The sequence below is a fragment of the Lepus europaeus genome, chromosome 17, assembly GCF_033115175.1.
Source record: "Lepus europaeus isolate LE1 chromosome 17, mLepTim1.pri, whole genome shotgun sequence".
NCBI lineage: Eukaryota > Metazoa > Chordata > Mammalia > Lagomorpha > Leporidae > Lepus > Lepus europaeus.
In genome coordinates, this window is record NC_084843.1 from 52,472,575 (window position 1) to 52,488,122 (window position 15,548).

Genomic DNA, 15,548 nt, shown 5'->3' on the forward strand with positions numbered 1-15,548 from the left:
GGAGGAAATGACAATGAAAAGTAGGCAGAAACTGGAAGAACCTACAATGGAAAAAGGAAGTGGCACTCTGATATTTGCATACAATGGAATGCTACTTATCAATAAAGAGGGAAAAACATTTTATCACATGATCAATCTCAGGAGTACCATGCTGAAAGGTAGAAGCCTTTAGTGTACAATTCCGTTTATAGTAAGTTCTACAACAGGCAAAATTCATCTGTGGTAGAACACAGGCTGCCTCCTGGGACAGAGATGGAAGCAAACGATATGGGGGACTAGGCAGAGAGTTCGGTAGGAACACATGAACTGGAATTTCTGCAAGTCCTACATTCTAACTCTATCCCCTTACCTGTCAATCTCCTACACCAACTTTCCCATGATATACCTGTGCCTCAACTGGGACCAAGAAGCAGGAGACGCCACGATGGTCATATGGAGGTTAAACTCCTAGAAAGCCTCACACACACTAAACTACACCTGTACTCCATCCCATCTATGGATTCAAGGAGGGCAACACCCCCATCTCAAAGAGACTGATAACATGGGAAGGGTCCTTCTTTAACTCTTGACCATGCTTGGGGATCAGGCCTCCCAACTTCCTTCATAGGCAGCTCTCTAGCCCACTGTTGGAAAGCATCTCCATTTGGGGTGGCCCACACTCACACATGAATATAAGTTCTCTCTCTTGAATAACTCCTGCCTTCACTTGTGCTCTGCATCTATGCCTCTGCTTTGAATTCTCATCTTTGTGAGGGCAAGAACCTATAACAAAGATTAAGAAGCATAGGTCCCTAACACAAGGACTGCTAAACTGGGAATGGAGAAGGTGTACGAGGAAGCATGATAGAGCTCAAAAAATATGATTAATTCAAAGGGAAAAAAGGTAAACAGAAATAAAAAAACTCTGTATATGAAATAACATAACCATACTGAAAAAAGTTCATTTCTAGAAAATATGAATACAGTTCTCTGCTCTGTATCTACACACATACAAAGAACTTACATTGGATTATATCATAAAAATAGGACGAACTGATAGAGGGAAAGACGTTAAGATTAGGAAAATATTAATTGCAGCATGTACTTGGTAGGCATGTGGGTCTTCATTGTGTAATTTTTTTAAACTTTTCTCTGACAACATTTTCATAATAATTTCTATCTGTTGGTAAAGAAATGCAAAGAAATCTTGAATTTATTTAAAGAGATTTTCATAGGCACTAAATATACTGATACTATAGGTATGAAATTATCTCACATAATATTATAAAAACAAGAAAATACATAGCTGTTATTGGGAGTTAAGATTTTCAGTCTCATGTAAGATAATTTAAGAAAACAAAAATCTGTAAGTATTATTAGAAACCAATGATTTTTTTAAAAGTATCTTTTATATCTAGTATGCTGAAAAAAGCCTAGACACAGTGACAGCCCAGTAACAATGAACACACTTAGTTACCCACATCTTGCTTTCAAAATACCATTCACCTCCACAGGACTCACAGCTGTGGCTGACTCAAGGACTGGGGCAGGAAAAATACAAGGCAAGCCTGGATCTTCTTTATTTCAGAAAGCAAGGATGCTCTTTCTTTTCTTTTTCTTTTTTCTTTCTTCTTCTTTTTTTTTTTTTGTTAAGATTTATTTATTTATTTGAAAGAGTTACAGAGACAGAGACAGAGATAGAGACAGAGAGAGATTCCATCTTCTGGTTCACTCCCCAGATGCCTGCAATGGCCAGGGCTGGGCCAAGTCCAGGCCTGGAACCAGGAGCTTAATCTGCATCTCCTATATGGGTGGCAGGGGCCCAAACACATGGACCATCTTCTGCTGCTTTCCCAGGCACAATAGCAGGGAGCTGGATCAGAAATGGAGCAGCTGGGACATTAACTAGCACCCATCTGGGATGCCAGCACTGCAGCTTTACCCGCTATGCCACAATGCCAAACCAGCAAGGACGTTCTTAAAGTCTAGTAGAGGCATATCGAAAGAACAAGAAAGCTCTTTCGAAAGAACTCCCGCTGAACAAAATCGGGAAATTCTGATCATCAGAAAGCTTAATGACGAAAAATGATATTAAATAAAAGTCTATGAATACATACAAAGAAAACAGAAGAACGCACACATTACCAGTTAAGAGGCCCAGGTATTTTACCTTAGCTTTGATATATAAATCTAAAGGGATTGATCTTATTTAACATTTCTATAAGTAACTTCAAAACTAGTAAACTGTCAAATTAAGAAAATGGCTCACTTCACAATTCACTAAAAAATACTCAAAGAACATTAGCTCTTAAACCAGCACTCCTCAAATCCTTCCCTGAAAAAGCATCCTTAACAAAGTACCCTAGTAAAGGAGGAGGGGAAAGAACACAACATAGTCCCAAGAGCAAGAGAATATAACCTAAAACTACCCCACAATTCTAGGCGTTCATGCTTCATGCCAGGAATGCATGCTGCAAGAAGGCGCACTCCATCTTTTCTACGGACGTGCCTGCTTCCTGATGCCCAGTCACGCTCTCTCAGGGATGCGTGAGTCCCTGTTTGAGAGCACCGACTTAAGCCAATGTCTGTCTACAGGAAAAACGTCTTCCTGGAACAATTTCATTTCATAATGCCTGGAGCACCTAATGATGAAAACTACTTGACATTTGTTGAGTATAAAGTATGGAAAAGGCATTTTATTAAATTTATATATAAAAATACATAAAATCACAGTTTTTAAATGTAAAGATTATCATGCCACTGTAACAAGGAATTGAGGTCAAAGAGATAAATGAATGTCTCATGGCACTACAGCTAATACATTCAACAATTTTGTATTCAGATCTCTATTATACCATAACCTCATCAATATTTTATTTCTGTAAAATAATCTTTTCAGATCTTTTTTTTACCTTTTATCCCAAGAAATTAAAGTAGGTACACTGTTACCAGTCCAGTGGCCACTAATGTCTCAACAGAAACTTTTCACTTGTGCCAGAGCTGTAGACTTATCAACAATGGCCTTCTGTTTACATGAAGTGGTATTTGCAGGTTTTTAAGTTCTTTTCTATCCAAAAGGGTTTTTTTCCCCTAATCCATACAGCTTTGTATCTTTATAATTTTGCTGCTCTTTCATATCAATTTCTACATAGTATCTAAGTTCTATTACTTTCCTTTTCATTAGCATATCTCTAAGCAATTAATTTTATTTGAATTGTTTTTTTTCAATCTACATTTTATAGACTCAGCTATCAGTCTTTGTCCTTTCTTAAAATTTTCCCTCATTCCCTGCTTAACTACTTCTTTCTGTTTTACATCCACATCCTGAACACAACAAAAGAGCCCAGTAAAGTCTGCTGCCTAACAACAGGTTCACTCTGAACCCTGCCATCACAGTGTGTATGATGTCAGCTGCTACTTCAGGGTGTTTGTTTTCTTTAAAGTTTGGTGATTTGACATTTGTACTTCAAGAATAAATTATACTGGGGCTGGTGCTGTGATGTAGCAGGTAAAGCTGCCTCCTGCAGCTCTGGTACCCTATGTGGAATCCCGGCTGCTCCTATTCCAATCCAGCTCTCTGCTATGGCCTGGGAAAGCAGTGGAAGATGGTCCAAGTGCTTGGGCCCCTGCACCCATGTGGGAGACTGGAAGAAGCTCTTGGCTTCGTAAAGATCCAGCTCCAGCCATTGTGGCCACCTGGGGAATAAACCAGCAGTGGAAGACTTCTCTCTCTTTCTACCTCTCTGTAACTCTTCCAAATAAATAAATAAATCTCTTAAAAATATATATTAAAGAAAGAATAAATTATACTATGTTTTTAATTCAAAATTTCAAAGTACACTAGAAACTAGAAGTAAAGTATCTACTAACCATCTTCCAGTTCCATTTGCAATCTGCTCTTCTAACTTCTGTAGTTCTGATGTATAAGCCAATATCCGAGCATTGCACACCATGAGATTCTTAACTGCATGTAAAATCTGGTCCTTCTGAGTGCTCAGAGAAAGGAGTTTCAATATTCCTTCTCGCATTCGAATTTCTAAGTCTATTTTTTCTTGAATGCTGCAGTCCTGAAAGAGAGAGAGAGAGAGAAAAGCATTTTAAAAAGCTAGTGAAAATACAAGGTTACATTTCTTTTTACCCCTGACAGGTGGAAAACATACTAAAACATACTAGATATTAATCTTAGACCGTATTGGGAAGAAGCAAAGTTTTTAATATGTGATAGTATTAAAAATATGGCTATTTTGGACCAGCGTTATGGCACAGCAAGTTAAGCTGCCATTTGCAACACCAGCATCTCATGTGGGTGCTGGTTCTAGTACCAGTTGCTCTACTTCCAATCCAGTTTCCTGCTAACGCACCTGGGAAAGCAACAGAAGATGTCCCAAGTACAAGGACCCTTGCTACCCATATAGGAGACTTGGATGGAGTTCCAGGTTCCTGGTTTCCACCTGGCCCAGCCCCAGCTGTTGAGGCCATCTAGGGAGTGAACGAGCAGATGAAGATGTCTCTTTCTGCCTGTCCCTCTCTCTGCAACTCTGCCTTTCAAATAAATAAATCTATATAATATATACACATTGCTACTTTAAAATGCTCTTTGAAAAATCTTAATTTCTTGCTTAATTAGGAATCTTTTTTTTTTTTTAAAGATTTATTTATTTGGAAGAGTTACAGAGAGGCAGAGGCAGATAGAGAAGTCTTCCATAAGCTGGTACTCTCTAAATGACCAGAATAGCTAGAGCTGGGCTGATCCAAAGCCAGAAGCCAGGAGCTTATTCTGGGTCTCCCACAAGAATGCAGGGACCCAAGCACTTGCGCCATCTTCTAGTGTTTTCCCAGGCCATAAAAGAGAGCTGGATCAGAAGTGGAGCAGCCAGGTCTTGAACTGGCACCCATATGGGATGCCAGTACTACAGGAGGCGGCTTTACCCACTATGCCATAGCACTAGCCCCAAGAAGTCTTTACAATTTACTAAAGAGAATATAAACAAAGGTGAGAAACATTCCATGTTCTTACTATAACTTTACCATGTTAAGCAGTGTTCCCTCCCCAATTTTTGTTCTAGAATCTCAAAATGTAACCCTTTGGTGATACAGTTTTACAGATGGAATTAGTTAACATGAAGTCATATTGGATTACAGTGGGCCCCAAATCCAGTGTCTGGTGTCATTAGAAGGTCACATGAAGACAGACAGACAGACAGACACACACACACACAATGCCATGTGAAGTAGGAGAATGGAGTGGTGGTGACTCTAAACCAACACCTAGGATTGATGGCAACAACCAGAAGTGGAAAAGGCATGGAAAGCTTCTTCCCTATGGCCATCAGAGGGAACATCTGGACTTCAGACTTCTGGTCTCCAAAACCATGAGAGAATAAACTTCAGTTTTTTTCAAGCCACCCAGTATCAGTCATTCATTATCACAGTCCTGAGAAACATACAATAGGGGCAGATGTTTGATCTAAGAGTTAAGACACTCACAAACCCATATCAGAGTATGTAGGTTCAGTACCCAGGCTCTGTAATACCTTGATTTCAGAATTCATTTCCAGAATTATGAGAGAATAAATCTGTTTTTTTTTTTTTAATTTGACAGGCAGAGTTATAGACAGTGAGAGAGAGACAGAGAGCAAGGTCTTCCTTCCGTTGGTTCACCTCTGAAATGGCTGCTATGGCTGGCACTGTGCCAATCTTAAGCCAGGAACCAGGTGTTTCCTCCGGATCTACCATGTGGGTGCAAGGGCCCAACCACTTGGGCCATCCTCCACTGCCTTCCTGGGCCACAGCAGAGAGCTGGACTGAAAGAGGAGCAACTGGAACTAGAACCCGGTGCCCATATGGGATGCCAGCACCGCAGGCGGAGGATTAACCAAGTGAGCCATGGTGCCGGCCCCAACCTGTTCTTCTTTTTAATAAATGTTTATTTTTTTCATCTACTTGAAAGGATGAGCAAGGAAGTGGGGGTGAGGGGAGCTTTCATCTGCTGGTTCACTTCCAAAATGTCTACAACAGCCAGGCCCAGGCCAGGTCAAAGCCCAGAGCCAGGAACTCCATCTAGGTCTCCCACATGGATGGTAACTGGGCCATCTTCCACTGCCCTCCCAGGCACATTAGTAGGAAATTGGATTGGAAGCCCAGAAGCCAGGATTGGAACTGGTACCTGATATGGGATGCAGGCATCATGAGCAGCAGCTTACTCTGATGTGCCAAAAGGCCTGCCCTAACTTTTGTTCTTTCAAGCTGCCCAGTCTCAACCATTTATTATTCTATGTTTCTGATGGGTGTTTGGCCTGGTAGCTAAAATGCCAGCATCCCCTATCAAGAGTGTGTAGGTTCAATCAAGGCTCTGTTCCCGACTCCAGCTTCCTGTTAACACACTACCTGGGAGGCGGCAGTGATGGCACAAGCAACTGAGTTCCTGCCACCCGCGTGGGAGACCTGGATTGAGTCCCCAGCCTCTACCACCATGGACATTTGGGGACTGAATCAGTGAATGAGAATTCCCTCTTTCTGCCTGCCTCTCTCTCTCTCTCTCTCTCTGAATCCTTGCCTGCTTCTTAAATTTAGAAACAAAAACAAAGCCAAGAAAAATTTTAAAAAGATCCATACAATAACTAGTGTGATGACTCTACCACATATATTAATACATAAACTATTATGTAATGGCAAGATGTGCCTGATGAATTAACCAAGGAAAACTTCTCTGAAAGAGCAGAGGCTGAAGGAAGGAACCAAGGCTCAGCACCAGGGAGGTAACACTGTCATGATAAGCAGTGCAAATGAAATCTCAAAAGCTAGAGTGAAAATGGCAGAAGCTTAGCTACTTGCAACAAGGATTCAGAATACAGTTCTGAGAACATTTATTTAACTTTTAATAGTCACTGTGAAACTACTAAATGATTTTAGTTCTGAAAGCCTTGTTATCCCTTACAATCATCTTGATCTTTTTTTCTTTTTAAAGATTTATCTGTTTGAAATGCAGAATTACAGAGAGAAAGGAGAAACAGAGCAAGAGGTCTTCCATCCACTGGTTTACTTCCCAAATGCTTCAACAGCCAGGGCTGTGCCAGTCTGGCACCAGGAGCATCTTCAAGGTCTCCCACCATATGCTTGGGCCATTTTCAGCTGCCTTCCCAGGTGCATTAGCAGGGAGCTGGATTAGAAGTGGTGCCCATATGGGATGCTGGAGACTCAGTGGTTTACCCCTCATTGCCACAACACTGGCCCAGTACCCTGATTCTATATACATGCTGCACTTGGCATTAAGATTCTACAACTGAATGTCTAGTCTGATTTAATTCAGAGACTTTATGAACATTGTAAAACATAAGATACTCTTTATAACAAACATGTACTAGTGCTTCTGGTAGGTTTATTTCTAAAAGTAAGTTGTAAAAGTAAGCCAAAAGTTTTGGCTTCTGCAGTAAAAAAAAAACAAAACAAAACAAAAAAAACACCATAACTTACCTTCTAATTGTATCAAAGAATAAATAAAAAAAACTTTCCAGGAGGCCAGTGTTGTAACACAGTGAGTAAAGCCGCTGTGCAAGATGGCTTACATCCCATATCAGATCAGTTTGAGTATTATCTACTCTGCTTCAGATCCAACTCCTGGCTAATGTGTCTGGAAAGGCAGTAGCTTAGCTACATGGAACAAAGATGGTCCAAGTGCTCGGGTCCTTGCCTTCCTTTTGAGAGACCAGATGGAGTTCTAGCCTCCTGGCTTTGGCCTGGCCCAGCCCCAACTGTTGAAAGTGCGTGGGGAGTGAACCACTGGTTGGAAGATCTCTTTGTTTTTCACTCTCCCTCTGTCACTCTGCCTTTCAACAAATAAAACTTTAAAAAATGTGCAGGGGCTCTAATAAAAAAATTTCCAGATATTGGCCGGTGCCGCAGCTCACTAGGCTAATCTTCCACCTAGCGGCGCCGGCACACCGGGTTCTAGTCCCGGTCGGGGCACCGATCCTGTCCCGGTTGCCCCTCTTCCAGGCCAGCTCTCTGCTGTGGCCTGGGAAAGCAGTAGAAGATGGCCCAAGTCCTTGGGCCCTGCACCCCATGGGAGACCAGGATAAGCACCTGGCTCCTGCCATCGGATCAGCGCGGTGCACCGGCCGCAGCGCGCTACCGCGGCAGCCATTGGAGGGTGAACCAACGGCAAAAGGAAGACCTTTCTGTCTCTCTCACTGTCCACTCTGCCTGTCAAAAAAAAAAAAAAATTCCAGATATTAAAAAGATAACCTTTGCAAAAATAAGATGAATGGTAGGTGAGTTAATACTCTACAAAGATTTCCCAAAAAGAAACTGTCATAGATGATCCAAAACAATCCAACGCACCATTCAAATGCAGGAAACAGATCTAATTATCTTCTCTAATTACATCATGTAATCACCACATAAAAACCTTCTTATGTAGTGCTGTAACTCAAAACTGGTACACCACATAAATACAGACATTTACTGGTTTTCCTTCTTTACACATGACTGAATTTCAACAACTCCATTTCATCTTTCTATGACTTGTCGATCACAAATTATTCTTTAATGTTATTAGCAATTAATTATAAAAATTATTCACATGACGCATATGTCTACAGAAATAAACTCTGGCAGAGGGTTTAGTAATAGAGATTGCACATTGGGAAGAACTTGATTCTGGGATGAATAGCCTTACCCCACAACTCAAGTACAAACACACACCATCTGGTGACACTAAATTCAAATTTGTTTTCTAAATGCTGCAATGAGTCAGCATTTAAACCAACACAGGGTTCCTCAAAGCCAGCTGCCATTAGAATCATCTGAGGCTGAGAGGATGGGCCCTTTGGAAGTAAAGGTACCTAAACGTATCACCTAGCCTAAGCAGATCAGGATCACTGGAGGTGGGGCCTACGTTTTATTTTACTTTTTAAGTTCCTCTGGTAATTTAATAACCCGGGTAAAGAACCACTGCTGGATAGTTTGAAATCCTCCAACATCTTGAAAGTTGCAATGACCTTAAGAAACCAGCAGGTGGCCACAGCCACACTGAGGACATCCGTTTAGGCTTCTAGGGTTTCCACCCTGTAAACTGAAGACTGTCTTCTCCCTATCGCTCATTGATGGAGACTTCACAAAAAATTAGAGGCTTGAGAAGCAGTAGAGAAAGAAACTAAAGTCATAGTTTTTGGAAAACTTATGTGTAAGATGTTACTATTCATTAGGGAAATAAGGTATTTCTAGCAGATCATACCTTTGGCATTTTATCATTTACAGCAGGGACCAGCACAGAGCCGACACAAGCAGGATGAATTGGTGTTATGTATGGTTTTGAATGTGCTGAGAGTTTTGTTTTTTTTAAAGGCTCTTGTTTCGGCAACTTCTTTTAGTAAGCAACCGCACTTTACATGCAGAAGACTTCCTTGCTCAAGCAACACTATCTCTAGTCAAGGAAGGGTTTAAAGGAGTCAAATGCTTGAAGGACACTAAGTGCTGCTGGGGAAGGAACTGGTGTTCGCAGCTACCCACAATGAGGCTAATAACCATGTACTGAAGGAACCCACTGAGCATTCAGTGGTGATGTTTACTGACTTCCAAGATGAGTTGGAAGCTAAAATCATTACTGTTGTCGCAGCCATTGAGGTATGGCCAACAAGAGTCAAGGAGGATTGGGACCAATGACAACACACGTTTCCTTGTTTCCTTGTATCCATCCCTCTTGGGCGTGCTTGCTCCAGGAAGAGCAGAGAATGGGGTGGAGCCATTCTTTTGTTAGTTCTTCTGCAATTTTTTGAATCAGGACTTGCTTATCTTTAAATCAAACAAAAGACTATGTCAACATCCCACTCTTATAAGTACTTAAAGTCAAGCTGATAAAAATAAATGGATAGGGCAAGGTTAAGAATGAAATAGGAAGATTCCCTAAAAGCAGATACCTAGATTATGTAAAAACCAAACACCTATCAGATTTTAAGAGCTAAAACAAAGGAAGTGCAAAAGATAGGGCTATGATGGCTAATTTTATGTTGTGAACTTGACTGGATTAAGGAAGACCTTGAAACCTAGAAAAGCTTTATTTTTGGGTGTGTTTCGAAATGAGATTAGCATGAGTCTGAATGGACTGGGTGGGAAGACAGATTAAAGAATACCTAAAAAGCACTATTTTGGGAGTGTCTGTGAGGGTGTTTCCAAATGAGACTAGCATGCGTCTGAGTGGACTAGATGGGTAGACTGGGCCTTGACCCTGGGTGGGCATCATTAATGGGCTAGGTAAGTGGAGAGACTGAAGGGAAGGCGCTTTGGGGCTCCCTGGCAGAAAGCTGGGAAATGCTCACCCCCAGCCACCTGGCTGGCACTCAGGCTTTTCTGCCTCAAACTGGGACTCCCATCCCAGGTTCCTCTTGTATTGAGCTCATTGGATCAGACTGAGCCACCGGCATCCTAGGCTCTCAGCATCCTTGCTCTCGAGCCTGCAGATGACCTGTCCTGGGACTTCCCAGCTGCTACAACGGGGTGAGCCAACTCTCTCCCTAGGAAATTCTCCTTCATATACTTGTATGCATAGCCTATCAATTCTGTTTGGGGAATCCTGACCAACACCCAGCCTTACTGTTGGTACTAAGAACTACTAAAATACCTTCAAGTTGGGCTGCTGATAAGATACACTATCACCTACCAGTCAAGCCTCCTTAGCTAAGAGATCAACGTGAAGATGAAGAAAGACTGCAGAAAAGCAGTTGCAGTACTCCTGTAATCTCATTTTTCTAAAGGAAACTTTGCATATTTGAAGAATTGTTTACTTCTAAAAACAAGTCAGGAAATTGGTAATAGTGGCCATTCTGGGGAACTGGAATTGGAGAAACAACTTTTAAATTTTGTATTTCTGTATACATTGATTTTTCTGCAATGAGGTAATACTAGCTCTCAATTTTTAGTAAGATTTCAAAAGCCTAAGCATTTATATGAAAGGTCACTGCCTTTACTGCTCAGAAGAATGAGACAAAGTAACAAAAATTGTCATTTCTCAAGCATGTCCTGAGTGCTATATGCTGTGCTCCAATCCCACATTTTCTGGGATAGACATGATGCCCATTTCACAACTGTGAAAACCGAGATTTGCTTATTAAGATTGCACAACAATCTTAAAAGCACAGTTGAATTTGACCCAACACTGACTCCAAAACCAGTATTACGTGCTGTGAGGAGTCACAGATGACCCCAAGGTTTCAATGAGATATTTAACTAATGGATGGCCACCTCCAAATCTTTGATCTTATCTCTGTTAGATAGCAGCTTCATTCATGTCCAAGAAAATAAAACAAAAAAATTCAGTGTTAATCAACTACCAAATTCTCTTACTGACCTTCACAATTCCTGTTAGGTTGAAACCACTTACTATTTTTGCAACTTTCTCCAAGATCCAAACAAAAGCAGTAACTCGACATTTAAGCTGTTTTTTTCTTTCCTAAGAAATCAGTAAGCAATGTACCTTCCCATATCTAAATAACCCAGTCCTTATGCACAATCTTTTTAAAACATTTATTTTCATTCCATGCAGTTAAAACTTCTTTCACAACTTTATGCTCTTTATTTTACCATTCTTGAACATTCCTGCAGCACAGAGCTCAGTAAATGAACTGGGAAGGCTACCCCAAAACCTAGGATACGTGCAAGAACCCAACAGGCTGTCAGTTTACTAGAAGTCAAGATTTTTGTTAACGATCAAGCCAGCCACAGCATATGACAAGATAGGACAGAAAACTACTTTACATCCAAACCTTTGAATTTTTTAAAAAAATTTTTAAAAATGCTGGCATAAATTACATAAGTAAAGGTAGCAGAGTTCATTTGCATAATTGCTCTTAATTCTTCATTTTTCACAGTTTTATTGAGGATTGCCTAACAATTTTGGATCTGCTGTGGAACTTTCAGACTCCCAAACAAAAGTATTAGGTTGCACCAAAAGAAAGTGCAAATATTCTACCAATTTTGACACGTAAAATGGGCAAGCTGCACGTGATTTCAACTTCAAAACTGCAGGTGATTCAGAAGCAGGCAATAGAAAACGCAGAGTGAAACAGAAGCAAAGATCCGGCTTAAAGATACCAGTTTTCTTTGAGGACCCTGAAGTCACGGTTAAGAACGGGAAGTATAATGCAACACTTTGATAACGGATGTTGCTAAGAAATGATGTTGGTCTATATTCAGTAAGAAGGTTTCTAACATAATTTTACAAGCTAAACATCAAACATCTACCTTATCCATTGTGAGATAATTCACTCTCCAACCTCCAACTTTCTTTTAAGGTTCAGCGGTTGCAGCTTACTTCTCCACCCCAGTACCCACCAGCTTTTGCTCTGTGTAGACATCACTCCAATAACTGGGGCTCTCCATTAAATTCCGTAACAAGCCAAGTGTCCCGCAGTGGCCCCCCTGGCTGTCTTGGAAATGCCAGGGCACCCACGCCCCTGCATCACCTGTGTGCAGACACAGGAGCGTCCAAACCCCAGGGAGGGCGGCGCACAGGTGCGCCAGGAAACGCTGGGAGACAGACGCTCGGCATCGCTTCCCCGTGCTGGGCCTCCATTTGCTCCCTAAGAAATCTGGGGGTTCAGATGCCCAAGCCCTCTGGAGGCTCAGGGTGCAGCCTCCTAGTCCCTCCCTTTGTCCCTGGCCACGGCTGAAATCGGGTCGAGGAGTACCGTGCTCCCGGACGACGAAACAAAGCCACGGCGTGAACTGCAGCCAGGCCCCAGCTCTGCCCGCGGCCCGGCCTCTCCTCACTCACCTGCTGGGCGCCAGGCCCCGTCAGGCCGAGCTCGGGCTCCTTCGGCGTCTGCTCCTCCATCTCCAGCGCAAACAGCCGGGGCCGCCACCACTCCTCCAAACGGGAGATTTGAAAAACCCGCCCCTGGCTGCAGCCACCGAGGAAGCCAACCGCCCGGCCGTACCAAGTGCGGGCAGCAGGGGGAAGGGGGCGCAGGGGACGCCGAGGTGGCGCGCGCACGCGCAGTGGGTGCACCCCGCGCCCGAGGCGCCAGGCGCCGGAAGTTTGTGGAGACCCGCGTTCTCCGTGCGGGCGGCCGCGGGAGGCCTTAAGGCACAGGTGGGGATGTGGGCGGGCCTGGGTCGAGGGTGGGCAGGGCCACGGGCAAAGCGTGGGCGACTGAGCGCCGCCGACCCAGGCGCGCGGGTCAGGCGCGTGGTGTTCGTGTCACGGCTTTGCGCGGGGAGCCTTCTCCCCGCAGCCCTCGGAGGGCCCCCAAGTGATTGGTGCGGATGGACCTGGGGCTGCAGTCCTTGGACCCACCCCCGTACCGAAAACTCCGGGACTCACGGTATCCTCCGGAGCTCGTAGTCTGGCTCCCAGAGAATTGGTGACATTTCTCGAACACAGGCCTCTCACCTCCCGCACCCCAAAGCCTTGTCACCCAGGGTCCTGCACTCAGCGTGGTCTTGTCAACCAGGCTCCTGAGACACCATGCCAGGCGTTTCACCACGGGCTTGTCTGGTGCCTCCAGCATGTCTTCATAATCCCAGATACGTCCCGCCCGAGAACACTGTTCTTTGGCGTTCCCCCGCCGACACCCAGGGTTGCAGGGACGTGGTTCCCAGGCCACCATGCATTGCTGCTCCAAAAGATGAGCGCAAAGACCCCTTTGAATGAAAGGGCTTTGTTGTGTATCATAATGGGGAAGCATAGAATTTTTAAAAGTCAAAATGGAATGGCAAAGATTTTCGGCCCTTGTGAAGTCCTAAAAATTCATTGCCTCTAGCTTATCTTGATTGTCCCTTAAAAAGCCAAGCTGGCCTGGGCTTCGGACGTTTTTCCTCTCTAGGGAAAAGTCTACCAATCCAACCTACCTTCACCTCATCGGAAGGCCTTGGGCACTTTTCTGGCCGTAGAGTAACCATGTGTTTTATTTGCAGCCCGTCCTTTTTTTTGGGGGGTGGGGGGTAGGATCTGTTGTCCTGATGTCTGATTCCATCTTGCAGTTTCCCGAAGTGTATTTTACAGTATGTGGTCATTTTGCCCACAAGGCCCACTCTTAGGCAGTTGAAGATGTGTTCTAAAACTATAACGACTGCTACTGTGATTTGAACAAGATGTGACCGATGAACTCGTGGGTGTTAAACCTCAAAGTTAATGGTAGTAAGAAGGTGGAAACAATCCACGTGTGGTGCTTAGAGGTAGGGCCTAGTGGAAGGTCCATGGGTCCTTAGCATGGGCTGTCAGAAGGCAGCTCTCACAGGAGGGCTCAGCCCTTCCCTCTGCTTCCTGGCTTGCCCTGTTAGCCTTGCTCTGCGGGGCTCTGCCACCACTATCCTCTGTTGCCACAGGACCAAACCAGTGGGGCCTGCCCAGTCTTGGACTGTGAACCTCCAAAGCTACCAGCCAAAATAAACCTCCTTTCCTAAGTAGCTTCTCTGAGATATTTTGTTATAGCGTTGAAAAGCTGACTAATACAGGTGCCTTCCTCTCAAATGGGTAATTTACATCTTTGAGCTCCTTTTAAGTAGGTGATGCTGCAAGCCCGAGCCGTTAGGGATGGCTCTCCCCTTTTATTAGGAAAGTGGAGTCATTCCTAAAGACCCATGCCTTTGCACACATCTGTGAAATATGTGGAATTCAGATTTACCAACAGAGAGCTCACTTCTTTCTCTCCAAACACAGATCTGGATTCCACAGTCATTAGGTGCCCCTTCACTCAGCATACCCCTCCCCTTTTGCTTCCCACTTTGTGGGGGGTAATTATCCCCTACTCAATGTGAGTCTAGTATAGTACCTTACTCATAAAGGAAATACAGAGACCTCATAATCAGACAGATAGTATTTATCATATAACACAGCTCTAAGGCTCAGATCAAAATACATGTCAAAGGCAGCAGTCTAGGAAAACAAGCAAGCCAATCTGAAATGGGGTCCCATTGAAGGAATATTTGATGAGTGAATACTAGGTGCAGAACTGCTGGTGCATTTATTTATAATACTTGAAGAATACAACCTAGAAAGGCCGTATTTAGTAATTATCTGCAGAACACACACAGTTGTGATTAAAGGCCTTTCTCTCTGGAAAAGATATGATGTGATCCTATCTATTATTCATCAAGGGTGTACCAGGAAGTGCTTAAGTGCTTAACTATTATTTGCAGATTAAAATAACTCAGAGTAGGACTTCTGTTTCCTTATTTACCCCCAGGTCCTTTCTTGTTTTCTACTAATTTCATCAAGCATAATTTTCTCTAGTGTATGTAATGTATGCACAAATAGAATCATCTATGGAAACAACCAAAAGGTTGAAGAGTTCACTTGTAATACTTTGATTAGCTTGAGAATCTCATTCTCCTCTCTGTCTCACTGTCTGCCTCTCCTTCTCTATTTTGCAGCTCCCAGAGAGTTGAAGGAGAACATTTGGGCATCTCTTTATCCACCATCTTTGGGCTTTTACAGAAAGTAGATATCCACCCAGCTGCCAAAGGTACAGGAACTTCAGCTGGAGGGTGAGTGATGGAATTACAGTCCTACCAATATTCCTTCCCATTATAAAGTCACTATTTAATGCTAATGATAATACTTATGTAGATAT

The 15,548-nt window shown here is 43.2% G+C and overlaps 1 protein-coding gene across 3 annotated transcripts in view; it reads right to left on the bottom strand.

Annotated features, from left to right (window-relative positions):
• RTKN2 (rhotekin 2) overlaps nt 1–12,929 on the bottom strand; it is a 71,685-nt gene extending 58,756 nt beyond the window's left edge. For 2 of the 3 annotated variants that reach the window (XM_062214738.1, XM_062214737.1), the window contains exons 1-2: nt 12,749–12,929; nt 3,850–4,046 (exon numbers count right to left, since the gene is read on the bottom strand). In XM_062214738.1, the coding sequence (XP_062070722.1) occupies nt 3,850–4,046; nt 12,749–12,808 (257 nt within the window). In that variant the 5' untranslated portion in view covers nt 12,809–12,929. Of the gene's footprint in view, nt 1–3,849; nt 4,047–5,247; nt 5,320–12,748 lie in introns of those variants that run through there. The other variant, XM_062214739.1, reaches the window with a different exon arrangement.
• Nucleotides 12,930–15,548: the final 2,619 nt, after the last annotated feature.